This window comes from Hemitrygon akajei, chromosome 1, assembly GCF_048418815.1.
Source record: "Hemitrygon akajei chromosome 1, sHemAka1.3, whole genome shotgun sequence".
NCBI lineage: Eukaryota > Metazoa > Chordata > Chondrichthyes > Myliobatiformes > Dasyatidae > Hemitrygon > Hemitrygon akajei.
In genome coordinates this window covers 47,205,189-47,222,486 of record NC_133124.1, presented here as the reverse complement: position 1 = coordinate 47,222,486, position 17,298 = coordinate 47,205,189, and the positions used below count along the sequence as shown (strand labels likewise).

Sequence of the window (17,298 nt, the reverse complement as noted above, 5' to 3'; positions counted from 1 at the left end):
GGTCCAGAACTCTAAGATCCAAATTCCTCTCTTTTGATGGGGCAACCATAGCTCTAGTGAAACTTTATATTGTTCACTGCATCCTCTTACTACTTTGGAATATTAAAAGTTTCCAGCAATAGAAGTGAAAAATATGTGCAGTACCAGCTCTCCTCAGCACACACAAATGGACAAGTCAACAAAGGTCCTCTTTCGAAAACACAATGAGATTGGCAGGGGTAATATTCTTGCTGTTGCTGAATGCTTGACTCCCTGTGAGTGACTAACATATTGTGTTAGCAGGTCTGTCACAGAACATCTTGACTGATGTAAAATCAATGTTGCATGAGGACTGATGTCATGAAATGTCTAATCTGAATATATTCAACGTGTTCAACCACTTCATGTGTCACTGCATAATCAATTTGCTGGATGGTGCAATTTACACTTGGCAATAATTTCAATTAAGGCACACGTGCCTTTCTTGGACAGAGTTATTGATGTCAATAAGAACATGATTGTGCATTTCAAAATCTGGAGGGAAACTGAAAACCATGAGATCAAACAAAAAGCAAAGCAATGGAGCTCTAGCATTGACCTGTCTTCTTCATTCAGAAACTGCACTGAAGTCTGTCCGTTAGTTCCTATCTTTGTTGACAGGCAACTTAGGTCTTTGATGACACTCGAGGTCAAATTGCTTTCCAAATGCATTTCAAAAAATTCCTTTAAAGATCTTCATGAATAAATCTGTTGTTGCATTTATTGATTCCCCTCATTAATACTTTTTGATTAGACAGGAGCACAGATGCAGTAGAAGTGTTCCTGCACTGGTCCAGAGTGGAGCAAGAGAAAGCTGCCAGTTTTTAGCCGAGTCTTTGACTGGACCACAGCACAGGCAGAGTAGAAGCATTCCCACACAGGTCTGGAGCAAAGCTTCAAAAACCCAGTCTCCATAAAAGAGACGTACCATCCAGCAGAGAAGTCATTGTTGGAGTGGTCTGAATCAAAGTATTAAGGCTTTCAATCAACAGACTTCAGCAACATGCCGTGTGGCAGTGAGGGTAGGAATAGAATGAGGTGGCAGATAAATGCACAGCTGAAGAATTGGAGCAGGGGTCAGGGATTCAGATTTCTGGATCATTGGGACCTCTTCTGGGGCAGGTGTAATCTGTACAAAGGGGATGGGCTGCACTTGAATCTGAGGGCAATAAATATCCTTGCCAGCAGGTTTGCTAGAGCTGTTAGCAGTGGTTTAAACCAGTATGGCAGAGGAATGGGAACCAGTATGATAGAGCTGAGGATGAGCCAACAGGTTTACAAGTAGTGATGGGTGCAATATGAATATGAGGAAGGACAAGCCAATGATTGGGTACAAATGATGGCAGTGCAAAGAGTTAAATTGTACCACAGAGGCAAAATTCAGAAGGGGGAAGAATGCAGGACTGAAGGTGCTGTGTTTGAATGTGCCTAGCATTTGGAATAAGGTGGATGAACTCATGGTGCAAATAGAGATTGTCTGGTATGGTGTTGTGGGCATCACTGAGTCGTGGCTAAAAGAAGGTCATAGTTGGGAGCTTAAAAGGGATACACTTTGTATTGAAAGGACAGGTAGGAAGACATAGGTGGAAGTGTGGCTTCATTGGTAGGAGATGGAATTGCATCTTTAGAAGGAGATGACATAGGGTCAAATCTTTGTGGGTGGAGTTAAGAAACTGCAAGAGCTTAAAAAACTATTATGGGAGTTATAGCCTAGACGTGGGGTTGAGATTGTAAAGAGAGCAGGAAAGGGAATGTAGTAAGAATAGTGTCACAGTGGTAATTGGGGACATCAATTTTCAAGGAGATTGAGAAAATCAGGTTAGTGTTGGATCACAACAGAGGGAATTTTTTGAATGACTACAAGATGGCTTTTTAGAGCAGCTTGTGCTTGAGCCTACTTGAGGAAAGGCTATCTTAGATTGGGTATTGTGTAATAACCAAGATCTTATTAGGGAGCTTAATGTAAAGAAACCTTTAGGAGGCAGTGATCATAATACGATTGAATTCATACAGCAATTTGAGTGGGAGAAGCATAAGTTAGAAGTATTAGTATCACAATGGAATAAAGGGAATTACAGAGGCATGAGAGAGGAGCTTGTCCAGATGGATTGGAGGGAGATACTGGTGGGTATGACAGCACAGCAGAAGTTTCTGGGAATAGTTCACAAGGCGCAGAATAGACATCTCCCACCGAAAAAGAAGTTCTCAAATGACCAGGATGGGCAACTGTAGCTGACAAGGGAGGTAACAGACAGCATAAAAGCCAAGGAAAGAGCATATAATGTAGCAAAAGTGAGTGGGAAATTGGATGATTAGGAAGTTTTTAAAATCTAACAAAAAACAACTGAAAAAGTTATAAGAAGGGAAAAGATGAAATATGAGGGCAATAATATAAAGCAGGATACTAAATTTTTTTTAGTTAAATAAAGAGTGAAAAGGGGTTGAGAATTGATATTGGACCACTGGAAAATCATGCTGGTGATGTGGTAATAGAGGACAATGAAATGGCGGATGAACTTAATCAGTACTCTGCATCTGTCTTCACTGTGTAAGACACTAGCGGTGTGCCAGAGGTCTGTGAACATCAGGGAGCAGGAGTGAGTGCCATTGCTATTACAGAGGAAAAAGTGCGAGGCAAACTGAAAGGTCTTAAGCTGAATATGTCACCTGGACCAGATGGACTACATCCCAGAGTCCTGAGCGAGGTTGCTGAAAAGATAGCAGCTGAATTGGTTATGATCTTTCAATAATCACTTGATTCTGGCATGGTTCCTTAGGACTGGAAAATTGCAAATTTCACTCCACTCTTTATGAAGGGAGGAGTGGAAAAGAAAAATAATTATAGGCCAGTTAGCCTACCCTCTGTAGCTGGGAACGTGTTGGAGTCCATTATTAAGGGTGAGGTTTTGGGATACTGGACATTAATGATAAAATCAGTCAAATTCAGTTTGGTTTCTGTAAAGGGAAATCTTGCCTGAAAAATCTGTTAGAGTTCTTCGAGGAAGTAACAAGCAGGGTGGACAAAGGAGGGGCAGTGAATGCCTTTTACTTGGATTTTCAGAAGGCATTTGATAAGGTGCCACACATGAGGCTGCTTAACAAGATAAAATACCATGGCATTTCAGGAAAGATACTGGCATGGCTAGAGGAATGGCTTGCAGACAGGAGGCAGTGAGTGGGAATAAAGGGGGCCCTTTCTGGTTGGCTGCCAGTGACTAGTGGTGTTCCTCAGGGGTCAGTATTGGGACCACTACTTTTCACATTGTTTGTCAATGATTTGGCAAATGGAATTGATGGCTTTGAGGCAAGGTTTGCAGATGATACAAAGACAGTTGGAGTGGTAGGTAGTGCTGAGGAAACAATGCGATTGCAGAAGAATGGGCAAAAAGTGGCAGATGGGAAAGGTGCAAAAATGCAGACTATTATCTAAATGGAGAAAATTCAAACATCAGAGGTTCAAAAGGACTTAGGAGTCCTTGTGCAAAACTCCCAGAAGGTTTGAGACTGTGGTAAAGAAGGCAAATGCTATGTTGGCATTCATTTTGAGGGGAATAGAATATAAAAACAAGAAAATAATGCTGAGGCTTTTTAAGATACTAGTCAGGCCATACTTGGAATATTGTCAACAGTTTTGGGTGGCATATCTCAGAAAGAATGCATTGTCTTTGGAGAGGGTCCGGAGGAAGTTCACGAGGATGATTCTAGGAATGAAGGGGTTAACATATGAGGAGTGTTTGGCAGCTTTGGTCCTGTACTCACTGTAGTTTAGATGAATGCATGGGGATCTCATTGAACCTTACCAAGTGTTGAAAGGACTAAATAGGGTGGATGTGGAGAGGATGCTTCCACTGGTGGGGGCATCCAGAACTAGAGGGCACAGGCTTAAAACTGTGGGGTGACCCTTTAGAACAGAGGTAAGGAGAAGAGTAGTGAATCTATGGAATGCTCTGCCATATACAGCTGTGGAGGCTAAGACTGTGGGTATACTTAACGCGTAAATTGATAGTTTCCTGATAGGTCAGGGCATCAAAGGTTATGGTGAGAAGACAGGTGTATGGGGTTGAGTGGGATGCGGTATCAGCCATGATGGAATGGCAGAGCAGACTTGATGGACTGAATGGCCTAAATCTACTCCCATGTCTTATGGTCTTATTACCCAACACTCTATTGTGGGGGAGGAACACAGCATAAGGAATCTCGGATGATACAATTGCTCATAGAGCACCTGTCCCACAGTTCTAGCGATTGTGCTTGATAATGGCTTCTGCTAGTGTTTGTGTGGAATTTGCATGTTCTACTTGTGACCATGTGGGCTTCACCAGCTGTTCCAGTTTTCTTCCACATCCCAGAATATGTACAGGGCGGTTAGGTAATTCCTGTGAATATGTGGCAAAAAGTAGAACTTCGGTAAGTTTGTAGATTGGACTCCGTAGTTCATGTTATGATGTGTTTCTGGTTTCTGGTCACTCCTTTTTTGTTTTTGTTGTTTTGGGCGACTTTGATCAGGGCAGCTTGGAGGTAATGAACCGAATATGCCTGATTGTTTTTATCTTGTGTTTTACATTCAGGGTTTTTTGCTTGTTTTTATTTTGTTGCCATTTGAGCGATTTGTTTTTTATTGAGTGGTAAGGGTCTGATGATTTTCTTTGCTTCATGGCTGTCTGTGGGGCAGATAAATCTCCACAGATGTACACTGCAAGCATCCTTTGATAGTAAATACACTTCGAATCTTTGAAGTTGATGGAATGTGGGGAGATTGAAATGGGAAAAATGTACGATTAGGGATGCTTAATGGTTGACATGGACGTGGTAGGTCAAAAGGGTTATTTCCATGCTACATGACTCCATATGACTCAAAGCCAATTGAGGCAATAATGAATAATCATTTTCAATAAGATATAAAAGTGCAGCAAAATTCAATAACCAAATTTTATCCCACAGAATGAACCCACAGGAAGTTGGAAGACAAATAATTTATTTATTAAAGTTCTAGATTGCAATAGGACCCAATATATGTAAACAGTATGAAGAAGGAATTAATCTAGTATAAACAAATTGATTTGAATTGTATTATTGTATGTCATTTGATTGTGTTCTTACCGCTACTTGCCCTGAGCTTGATGGTCATCATTTCATCACACGAGAGTTTGCTTCTCTTCAGTGCTAGGGAAGCTCGGGGGCAACCTGACAAACTGGAAATACAAAAATATGAGAAGAATCAGCATTTTCTATTCATATTTCATGAAGCAAATTTAGTTTGGGGTAGCAACTTAAAGGAAGTGTGTAAATGTATGTTGAAGTGTGTCTGTACCCTGAGGCACAGACACACAGGTAACTTTGAATCAAGCAGGGGTTTCAACAAAACACACATGCTTTTTAATCAGAAGGTGCCAATGATGCCAAATATAAATCTATTTAAAGTCACTTCAAGCTAGAAATTACCATTCAGATAAACAAATGTCAATTGGCTGATGCAACTGGATGATATTCTGTTTTATTCTGGTTTGATGGATTGAAGTAACTGACCTACAGTAAGAAAGTCATAGAAATACATTAAGGATTCATCTATCATCATCAGCATCAGTGATTTCTATTCTGTTATTATAGAACAAAGAGAAAGTAAGGAAAATGTATAAACAAGAGATTCTGCAGATGCTGGAAAATCAGAGCAATGCACAAAAAATGCTGGAGTAACTCAGTAAATGAGGCAGCATCTGTGGAGGTGTTTGTGTTGAGCCCTTTCAACAGGACTAAAAAAAAGTATATTTTAGTTAATCTAAAATGGACCATGTTTTGGCTAATTTATTTATGCAAACAGGTTAAAGTAAATATTTAAAAAGGTAAATGAAGGATTTAACATGTCAAGAAAATAATATTAGTCATAAAACATATCTCCTTTTGGATTACAATAGTTTACCTCTTGTTATCATTGCCCCTTTCCTTTTGATCTGTATTTTAACACATATCTTAGATGCTAAACAAATAAAATGTGCTAATTAAAATTGTGGTCATTGGTAACAATATTATAAATAACAATCAATTTTTTGAAAGTTAAATAAGCTGGGCTCAGTTGGTTTAGATGATAGTGTACAGCATAGTAAAGTGCAGGACAAGTCCTTCAGTCTGGGTTTTTTCATCACTAATATGGTTATAATGTTAGAAAATTTGTATTACAGTGGTAAGAAGAAGGATGCCCCTATACTAACCTTCTGTGGGTGACAAAACTGCCATTAATGTGACCGGATCCATCACAGCCAGGTGTGGGGCACGTTGTACCTTCCGCTTTGCCAGATTTCCATGGAAACTGGGGTCCATTCAATGAAGCCTCCTTTTGTCTTTTTGCCGCTAAGGGGCACCCTGATGCACTCCGATGTGATGAGTATTTGCCAGATATGTGACCCTGCCCATCACAACCTATCACTGGACACCTTAGAAAGACAAAAACACAGTGTTGTAAACCATGTTATCAATGAAGAGTTCAATAACATAGTCAGGTTACGTGCAGAAACTCGTTCTCCTTTTTGTGATAGATATGGTTTAAATAACATTGTACTAAATGTTAAGTTGCCATGGAACGCTTTGTATGTATTGCTAATAGGTGCAAGAGAAATAATCACTTATAATTGAATTTTAGTCTGCCAAGAACACATGGCACATTCATTTCATTCATTGCCAAATCTGTCTCAAACACAGCTCGACTTACCATGCCATACTCTCACAGCCAAAACCGTCTGCTGCTTCAGAATCATACAGGAGCATAAAGCCACCTTGGCCTCCGTTTCTACACAAGGTACAACTCCTCATTCTCTATCTTCATTTTCAATAGCAACTCTGAAGGGACTATAGAATTCCTTGGTGATGAAATTGCACTTTGCTGTTTGTACTTTCAGATTGGGATGTAAGGAGGTCAAATTTAAAGGCTGCCCTCTCACAGCTGAGTCCATCAGTACAGGTGTTGGAGGCAACCCTCTAAGGTGGAACTTGAATCCACAACATGTGGAATTTTCCTCCCTGTAGTCAATGTTGTTTTCCCCCGGTGTTCCAATTTCCTCTCAAATCTCAAACATGTGCTGTTTGTTAGATTAATTAGCTGCTGTAAATTAGCCCTAATGGATATGAAAGTTAAGGTGGGATGATCAGAGGGTCAGTAAAAGCTACGTGTGAGAGGAAAGCACGAGGGAATATTTCAGGAATTGGAAGGGGGTGGGGGTTGATCTGAAGGCTATATTCCAGGCTTGATTAGTCTAATAGCCTCTTTTTATGCTGTAAGACTATATGAACATTCAAAACCTACAGACACAAATGCAAGAACATCCACTGAATTAATATGAACTAGCAAGATCATTTATGCAATGCCTAAAGTTTATAGACTTTACATCACTATATACTGTATAAAAAAGTCATTACCTAGTGGAAGAATTTTTAAATAACAGTATGTAGCTTTTCATCCTACCTCACTAACTCTGAGTCTTCCTTGTCATCATTGCTGGGTGTTAACTTAATTCCACCTTTCTTAGCTCTTGGGCATCCGGAAAGGCTAGAAGATAAAATTGATCATACACTCAGAATGAAGTAACAGGCCTTTAAATTACTGCCCTCATTTCTTTCAGCTTATTACCAAACTCACCTTCTGTGTGAAGCATAGTTTCCAGTCACATGCCCAGAGCCATCACAACCAGGCGTTGGACACCTCATGTAATAAAGGAAAAATATGTTGAGAAAACTGTACTGTGCAATAAACTTAATCAGATTTTTAGTGTATTTGTTGATGGCCATCTAACAATAAACCATTTTCCAGTGAACTACTAAAATCATAGCAAACCATCAACAACAGTGGGCAAATCACATTTCATAAAAATCATATGGACTTCTCCTCAACAAAGAGAAGCCAAATTAGAAACACATACAAAATGTTGGTGGAACGCAGCAGGCCAGGCAGCATCTATAGGGAGAAGTGCTGTCGACGTTTCGGGCTGAGACCCTTCGTCAGGACTAACTGAAAGGAAAGATAGTAAGAGATTTGAAAGTAGGAGGGTGAGGGGAAATGTGAAATGTAGAGGGAAATGTAGAACAGACAGAGTGATGGGCAGAAAGAAAGAAAAAAAAGGAGGGGGAAAAGACTAAGTATATCAGGGACAGGGTAAGAAGGGGAGGATGAAGGAGATGTCTTCCTTTTTTAAACAAAGGGGCTTCCCTTCTTCCACCATCAATTCTGCTCTCAAACACATCTCTCCCATTTTCCGCACATCTGCCCTCACCCCATCCGCCCACCACCCCACTCGGAATAGGGTTCCCCTTGTCCTCACCTACCACCCCACCAGCCTCCAGGTCCAACGTATAGTTCTCCTTAACTTCCGCCATCTCCAACAGGATCCCACTACCAAGCACATCTTTCCCTCTTTCTGCTTTCCGCAGGGATCGCTCCCTATGCAACTCCCTTGTCCACTCATCACCCCCCCCCCCCCCACCCTTCCCTTCCCACCGATCTCCCTCCTGGCATTTATCCTTGCAAGCGGAACAAGTGCTACACCTACCCTTACACTTCCTCCCTCATCACCATTCAGGGCTCCAGACAGTCCTTCCAGGTGAGGCGACACTTAACCTGTGAGTTGGCTGGTGTGGTATACTGTGTCCGGTGCTCCCGGTGTTGCCTTTTATATATTGGTGACACCTGACGCAGACTGGGAGACCGTTTCGTTGAACACCTACGCTCTGTCCACCAGAGAAAGCAGGATCTCCCAGTGGCCACACATTTTAATTCCACATTCCATTCCCATTCTGATATGTCTATCCATGGCATCCTCTACTGTCAAGATGAAGCCACATTCAGGTTGAAGGAACAACACCTTATATACCGGCTGAGTAGCCTCCAACCTAATGGCATGAACATTGACTTCTCTAACTTCAGTTAATGCCCCTCCTCCCATTCTTACCTCATCCTGATTTATTTCGCTTTTTTCCCCTCCTTTTTTTTCTCTCTCTCTCTGCCAATCACTCTGCCTGTTCTCCATCTCCCTCTGGTGCTCCCCTCCCCCTTTCTTTAGATAGATAGATAGATAGATAGATACTTTATTCATCCCCATGGGGAAATTCAACATTTTTTCCAATGTCCCATACACTTGTTGTAGCAAAAACTCATTACATACAATACTTAACTCAGTAATAATATGATATGCATCTAAATCACTAACTCAAAAAGCATTAATAATAGCTTTAAAAAAAGTTCTTAAGTCCTGGCAGTTGAATTGTAAAGCCTAATGGCATTGGGGAGTATTGACCTCTTCATCCTGTCTGAGGAGCATTGCATCGACAGTAACCTGTCGCTGAAACTGCTTCTCTGTCTCTGGATGGTGCTATGTAGAGGATGTTCAGGGTTTTCCATAATTGACCGTAGCCTACTCAGCGCCCTTCGCTCAGCTACCGATGTTAAACTCTCCAGTACTTTGCCCACGACAGAGCCCGCCTTCCTTATCAGCTTATTAAGACGTGAGGCGTCCTTCTTCTTAATGCTTCCTCCCCAACACGCCACCACAAAGAAGAGGGCGCTCTCAACAACTGACCTATAGAACATCTTCAGCATCTCACTGCAGACATTGAATGACGCCAACCTTCTAAGGAAGTACAGTCGACTCTGTGCCTTCCTGCACAAGGCATCTGTGTTGGCAGTCCAGTCTAGCTTCTCGTCCAACTGTACTCCCAGATACTTGTAGGTCTTAACCTGCTCCACACATTCTCCATTAATGATCACTGGCTCCATATGAGGCCTAGATCTCCTAAAGTCCACCACCATCTCCTTGGTCTTGGTGACATTGAGACGCAGGTAGTTTGAGTTGCACCATATCACAAAGTCCTGTATCAGTTTCCTATACTCCTCCTCCTGTCCATTCCTGACACACCCCACTATGGCCGTGTCATCAGCGAACTTCTGCACATGGCAGGACTCCGAGTTATATTGGAAGTCAGATGTGTACAGGGTGAACAGGACCGGAGAGAGTACAGTTCCCTGTGGCGCCCCTGTGCTGCTGACCACTGTGTCAGACCTACAGTCTCCCAACCGCACATACTGAGGTCTATCTGTCAAATAGTCCACTATCCAATCCACCATGTGAGAGTCTACTCCCATCTCCGTTAGTTTGTGCTTTAAGATCTTGGGCTGGATGGTGTTAAAGGCACTAGAGAAGTCAAGGAATGTAATCCTCACAGCACAACTGACCCCATCTAGGTGAGAGAGTGATTTGTGCAGCAAATACGTGATAGCATCCTCCACTCCCACCTTCTCCTTATACTTTCTCCCTAGGCCTCCCGTCCCATGATCCTTTCCCTTCTCTAGCTCTGTATCCCTTTTGCCAATCACCTTTCTGGCTCTCAGCTTCACTGCACCTCCTCCGGTCTTCTCCTATCATTTCTCATTTTCCCCTCAACCTCCTACTTTCAAATCTCTTCCTATCTTTCCTTTCAGTTAGTCCTGACGAAGGGTCTTGGGCTCAAACGTTGATAGCGCTTCTCCCTATAGATGCTGCCTGACCTGCTGCGTTCCACCAGCATTTTGTATGTGTTGCTTGAATTTCTAGCATCTGCAGACTTCCTCGTGTTTGCCAAATTAGAAATTAGTGTAAATTGTTGCATAGCCTGGTTTCAGCTGGTCTTGAAGAAACCTGCAGCTCTGGTACATTTTGCACAGCTGTCAGCTCCATGCCAAACTCTAAAGTTGGCAATTTTGCTGAATTGTCCTGGAGACTCCAGGAATTCGAGATTAACTTTCTAGGGAGTGCTGCAAGCATTGTGGGAGAAAATGTATGAGGAAGTTTCAAGGAACTGTGTTTACTTAATTTCATTCTGATATTTTGGCAATTAGGAACAGCAATACTAGACATGAAAATTAAGGCTATTTTACAGGATGGAGGAATTGGAAATGGCAATTATAGTAAGAACCAGGAATACAGTCACCATAGCCGGCATCACTATTAAACACAAAAATATTATTCATATCTTGAAAACATACCTCCTTAGATTTTCAATAAAGGTTTTACAGTAGAGAGAACTAATGTCTAGGCAGAGTCTGAAAGATATTTTCTTCGTTGCTAATTGTTAACTAAATTATATCTTAATGTAATGTAAAGCTTTTTTTCTATTTATGTGAAAAATTCATACCACTGCACCTATGACTGCATTTGATTGGTGTCTGATGCATCCACCTGTTGAGTTATGATAGATTGTAAGCTGATATATCACATCCTGAACCAACAAAGCAAGCAGCGTCTGTAATGAGACATGTTTCTGGTGACAGGTTTTCAACCAAAAGCATTACTCCTACAGTCCATGTTTCACTGATGTCATCTAATCTGATGGATACTTTGAACAATTTCTCCTCCTACTCTTGTTTACTGTTATAAAAAAAGCACATTCTGATCTTAGGTTAATTGTTACCCATTTGTCTTCTTCCACTGTGATTGTACTATAACTCCCCAGAAATCTTGTCAAGGTTACAAATATAAAATGTACAGAAATGTAGACAACCAGGCACTTGCGGATTCTCAATGTAACATGTTTTTAGACCACTGATGTGGATAACAAAATACATTCTCAATAGATCAGTTTATTTCTTCAACAGTTCCCCTGAAGTGAGTAACCTGTAGTGGGATATACTGTTCTAAGCTCACAAGTCCCTATTGTGCACAACTCCAGGCAAATTGATAATGAAGATTCTGAAACTGAATCTGATCCCGTTATCTTTCCAGACGCAGCACATGGAACAAAACCATCACTCGCAAGTAACCAGGTGCGAACCTGGCCAACATTCTCCCTCCATAGAGCATGGGAACAAAACCAATGATTTGTTGTCCCATCTAAGGCTAAATGGCTCAACTCCTGGTGAAGTCCAGAGCAGAGGAATTATTCTTCAAACACTCTTGGTTGCAAATGATTGAAGAATGCTGCCTTCCAATCATTCAAGACTGCCAGTGAAAATAGTAATGGAAAAATACCAGAGATTTATACAAATGAGCATACTTCAGTTCCTGGGAGCTTGCTGCCATTAAACTCTTGAGACTTTTGTCTGCCAAAGGACAACCAGATACACTGCAAAAGAAAGAAAATATTAATTTATTCTAGCTCTCTAATACTACTACAAATTTATAAACAAGAAAAAATATATGATAGAGAAACACAATACTTTTACCTGCCACAAATGAACCATGCTTTCAGATTCTCACTATCTAATTAGATAACTGGATATTAGGTTTTCCTTATTTCATTGGGTATATACATTTTATACAGTAAATTCAATCAAAAAGTGGCCACAGAGTGCATATCATGAGAATATACAGCATTATTTAACTTCCCCTGAATACTTTAAGTTTAAATTTTAAAAGAAAGTAAAATTAAAATATTAAATCAAAGGCAAAAGATATGTTTGGAAATTTCTGAGTGTAATGTAATTTTGTGCTGTGGGGAAGGGCAACTTTGCAATATTAAAACACTCAGTGGCTACTTTATTAAGTATCTCTGTACCTAATAAATTGGCGAATAAGTGTACATTCATGGCCTTCTTCTGCTTAGTCCATCCACCTCTACGTTCAATATGTTGTGCATTTAGAGATGCTTTGCTGCTCATCACAATGGGAACATGTAGTTAGTTGAGTTTCTGTTGCCCTCCTGTCAGCTTGAATCAGTCTGGCCATTCTCCTCTGACCTCTCTCATTGACAGGGTGTTTTTGCCCACAGAACTGCAGCTCACTGGATGTTGTTTTGTTTGCTTTTTTGCTCCATTCACAGTAAACTCTGGAGACCATGCATGAAAATCCAGGAGATCAGCAGGTCCTGAATGACACAAATCACCCCATCTGGCACCAACAATCATTCCACCGAGTGGCATAAAAGCATGCAGACATAGTCAAGTGGCTTAGATCATATTTCTTCCCCATCCTGGCGTTTGTTCTAAACAACATCTAAACCTCTTGAACATGTCTGCATACTTTTATGCATTGAGTTGCTGCCACATAATTGGCTGACTAGATATTTGTATTAAAACCAGGTGTACAGGTGTTATCGAGAAAAGTAGCTACTGAGTGTGTACTGGAAGATAGGCAGTTCCAGTTTCACCAGAACAATCAGTAATGTTTGTCAATCCTACATAAATTTTACTTTTCCCATGACCAAATATATATGTAAAGAAATCACATAATAAATAATCAGTCCTGATGAAGGGTCTCGGCCCGAAATGTCGACAGTGCTTCTCCTTATAGGTGCTGCCTGGCCTGCTTTGTTCCATCAGCATTTTGTGTGTGTAATCAGAATATCGTCTGCTTTTCTTGTTAATTAGTGGGGCGATAAGATCAAGAACCCTGGATTTCTTCAGACTTTTGCCCTGTTTGCTTAGAAGTAGCCCAGTCTTAATGCCTTTGCCTTAGAGTCATCATTATGAGACTTCGAAGGGAGATATTTGTCTTCAGTTCTTTGGCTAGACCAGCATGAATTGTAGCAGCAATGAGCTGTATTCTGCTATTTTAAATCCCATTGATTTCTATATTAAATATGCACATTTGATGTAAGAAAAAGCAGATTTATGCCCTTGCCTTTTGTTTTGATAATCATGGAGTCATAAGATCATGTGAGGGGATAAAAATAAAACACTGTCTGACTAAAACTGAAAATCACAAACATGTTACATAGAGTCATACTGTCAATGAACACTACAGCTCAGAAACGGGACATTCGGCCCATCTAGTCCATGCAGAACTATTAATTTGCCTAGTCCCCTTGACCTGCACCCAGACCATAGCCATCCATACCCCTCTCACCCATGTACCTATTCACATTTCTCTCCATTATTGAAATTGACCCAAATCCACCACTTCTATTGGTAGCTCATTCCACACTCTCACCACCCTCTGAGTGAAAAAGTTTTTCCTTAAACATTTCACCTTTCACCTTTTAACCCATAACTTCCAGTTCTAGTCTCAAAGAACCTCAGTGGTAAAAGCCAGCTCCTTCCTGCCTACACCTGCTATGTGCCTCCTTCTTCTCAATATCTCTGGAAAACCCAAGTTCCCTATATCTTTTACCCTTGCATTTTATTCTGACAGGAACACACAAACTCTATACTCTCAAAATTTCACTTTTGAAGGCCCCCCACTTACCAAATGCACCTTTGTTAGAAAGCAAATTGCCCCAATCCACACTTGCCAAATCCTTTCTGATACCGTTAAAGTTGGCCTTTCTCCAATTTAAAATCTCATACCAAGGACCAGACCTAGCCTTCCCCATAATTATATTAAAATTAATGGCAGTATGATCACTAGATGCAAACTGTCACCTGCACTGTCTTATTCCCTAAAAGGAGATCTCATATCACAGCTCCGTAGTTGGGACATCCATATATTCATTAAGGAAACTTTCCAGTTCATATTTGACAAACTCTATCTCATCCAGCCCTTTTACAACATGGGAATCCCAGTTAATATGTGTAAAGTTAAATTCACATATTATAACAACATATGTTTTCTTCCAACAATTTCTTGCAACAATCTGCGATCTTTCTGCAGACTTGCTCCTCAAACCCACGAACTGTTTGTGGTTTATAATATAATCGCATTAACATGGTCACACTTTTTTTATTCGTCAGTTCCACCCATACAGCCCGAGTAGACGAGCTTTCCAGCCTTGTGCACTGCTGACATTCTCCCTATAATCCCTCTTGCTATATCACATCTAAAATAAGGGAACCCCAGTACATTGAGCAGCCAGTCCTGCTCCTCCTGCTGTCAAGTTTCACTAATGGCTGCAGTGTCATAAATCTACATGCTGATCCATGCCCTAAGCTTATCTGCCTTTCCTACAATACTTACATTGAAATATACAGTATACATCTCAGAATATTAGTTCCACCGTGCTCAACCTTTTGATTCCTGTCTTTGTGTGTAGGCTTAACAATATCTTTCCCCACAACCACTCCAGTATTTGCTCTGGAACTCTGGTTCCCAAATATCTTCATAGTGTGTTCAGTTAAATGAGCACAGCAAGCAGTTTAGTTATTTTAAGGACGAATACACAGCTACAAGGGAGAGGTGTTTAATTTAGCTACCAACTGCAAGCTACTTTTCTGATACTTTAAATGATACTGTTGCCCGCAGATTGCATAATGAGAAATTACGCTTATTTGTGTAATATTTTTGCAAAGTAACTCAGGCTGTAGTTAACCACATTACTGACTGAGAGCAGTAGCAGCAGAAACCAAGAGAAAGCAAGTTGTAAACTTGCACTTTGTTCATCAGTACCACAGCTTAGAACCACACAACCCATATACATACCTGAACTGCACTCCTGCCCAATAAATATGAACATGTTCACTTCCTTAAGACAATAGACAATAGACAGTAGGTGCAGGAGTAGGCCATTCGGCCCTTCTAGCCAGCACCGCCATTCACTGTGATCATGGCTGATCATACACAATCAGTACCCCGTTCCTGCCCTCTCCCCATATCCCTTAACCCCACTATCTATAAGAGCTCTATCTAACTCACTCTTGAATGCATCCACAGACTTGGCCTCCACTGCCTTCTGGGGCAGAGCATTCCACATATCCACCACTCTCTAGGTGAAAAAGTTTTTCCACATCTCTGTTCTAAATGGCCTACCCCTTATTCTTAAACTGTGGCCTCTAGTTCTGGACTCATCCATCAGCGGGAACATGCTTCCTGCCTCCAGTGTGTCCAATCCCTTAATAATCTTATATGTTTCAATCAGATCCCCTCTCATCCTTCCAAATTAAAACAAAAATATGCAGTATCTTTACACAAGTTCTAGGAAATACAAATGAACTTGCGGACATTTGCAGGAGTTTAAGACTCAACACTGCAAGTATGAGACTATTTTTGCTTCCTTGCAGATGGGGAACTCCATTTGCAACTTGAGCACAGCAAACCGATCACCAAACCTAACACATTTACATAGGCAAAAGGATTACAGCGCAAATTAGCCACTCCTATCATTTTAATAAACAAAATACAGGAGGAAAGTCAACATATAACAATGTCATTATGATAAAACCTGTTTAAGTATCAGGGGATTTTACTCTATTAACTCATCATCTTCCATGGGCGGTGAACATGAAGATGAGTCTTTTCACATACCTGCGATGTGATGCATAATTTCCAGTTACGTGGCCACTACCATCACATCCTGGTGTAGGGCAACTACGGAACATAAAATGTCAGATCAGCAATTCTTGCACAGTAAGATGGGCTTTAACACGTCATTTACAGTTTCAGAACACTACAAAGCACACTTAACTGAAGAAATAGGTGCCAATTTGTTAATGAAATGGTGAACATAAATTTGTTCCAGAATAGAAGTGGAATTTAAGTTAAATGATCGGTATATTAAACACATGTTGCTTCCAGAATTCTCTTCAATTTCCAAAGTCCTGATTTAACTGGATTGCAATGACATCATGTTGAAACAGTAGCATTGTAGATCTGAGTTAGAAATATTTACAACACCTTTCTGCTGGTTGTTTGGTGTGTATACATGTTCATGACATAATTCAAATTACTTGAGCATTCTTTTGGAAGTTTCTTCCAAATTCTCCCAATTAACTCCCAGGACATATGGACAAAATAGGATTTTTTAGAATGTTATGGGTGGTTGAAGTGAAAAGAGAAATTGACATACTGTATATGTATGTTATTTTCCTTGAGATGGCTAGAGACTTTGTGATGTCATATTAACTTTGAGGTTATAAGTGAAGAATTAACAGAACAAAAGTTCTAATGGTAGATGGATAAAAATGAAGAACTGATGGTCTTTAAATTCAGCTTTATGAAAATGTTTTATGTATTCTGAGACTGAATTGAGTTGGAGGATTAACAAACTCCGTAGGTTGAGCAGGATCTGTGGGAAGAAAGAAATTGTCAAAGTATTGGGTGAAAATCCTGTATTAAGACCTGATGCAAGATTTTGACCTAAAGCACTGCTTGATTTGTTGAATTCCCCCAGCAGATTGTTACTCCAGATTCCAGCACCTGCAGTCTCTTGTGCCTCCGCTGTTTGTAGGATGGATTGGTGAATGCTGTTGAGTACGTCAGCCATGAAATATATCTATGGATCACAAGCACCCATCAAACATTTGAAGCCCATCACGAATGCATTGGTAATGGCAATCATAGTACAAAACACACTTGATATTACTACTGCAACAACAGACAGCAAATAAGGGACAAGCAGGCATCAACCATTAATTCAAGTGCAGATTCAAAAAGGAGAGGTATGTGCTGGTGCATT

The 17,298-nt window shown here is 40.6% G+C and overlaps 1 protein-coding gene across 2 annotated transcripts in view; it reads right to left on the bottom strand.

Moving 5' to 3' along the window:
- Nucleotides 1-17,298, bottom strand: part of st18 (ST18 C2H2C-type zinc finger transcription factor) — a 188,604-nt gene that overhangs the window by 28,964 nt on the left and 142,342 nt on the right. For both annotated transcript variants that reach the window (XM_073042528.1, XM_073042539.1), the window contains exons 14-19: nucleotides 16,149-16,211; nucleotides 12,028-12,096; nucleotides 7,646-7,708; nucleotides 7,472-7,555; nucleotides 6,225-6,446; nucleotides 5,119-5,210 (exon numbers count right to left, since the gene is read on the bottom strand). In XM_073042528.1, the coding sequence (XP_072898629.1) occupies nucleotides 5,119-5,210; nucleotides 6,225-6,446; nucleotides 7,472-7,555; nucleotides 7,646-7,708; nucleotides 12,028-12,096; nucleotides 16,149-16,211 (593 nt within the window). The remainder of the gene's footprint in view (nucleotides 1-5,118; nucleotides 5,211-6,224; nucleotides 6,447-7,471; nucleotides 7,556-7,645; nucleotides 7,709-12,027; nucleotides 12,097-16,148; nucleotides 16,212-17,298) is intronic.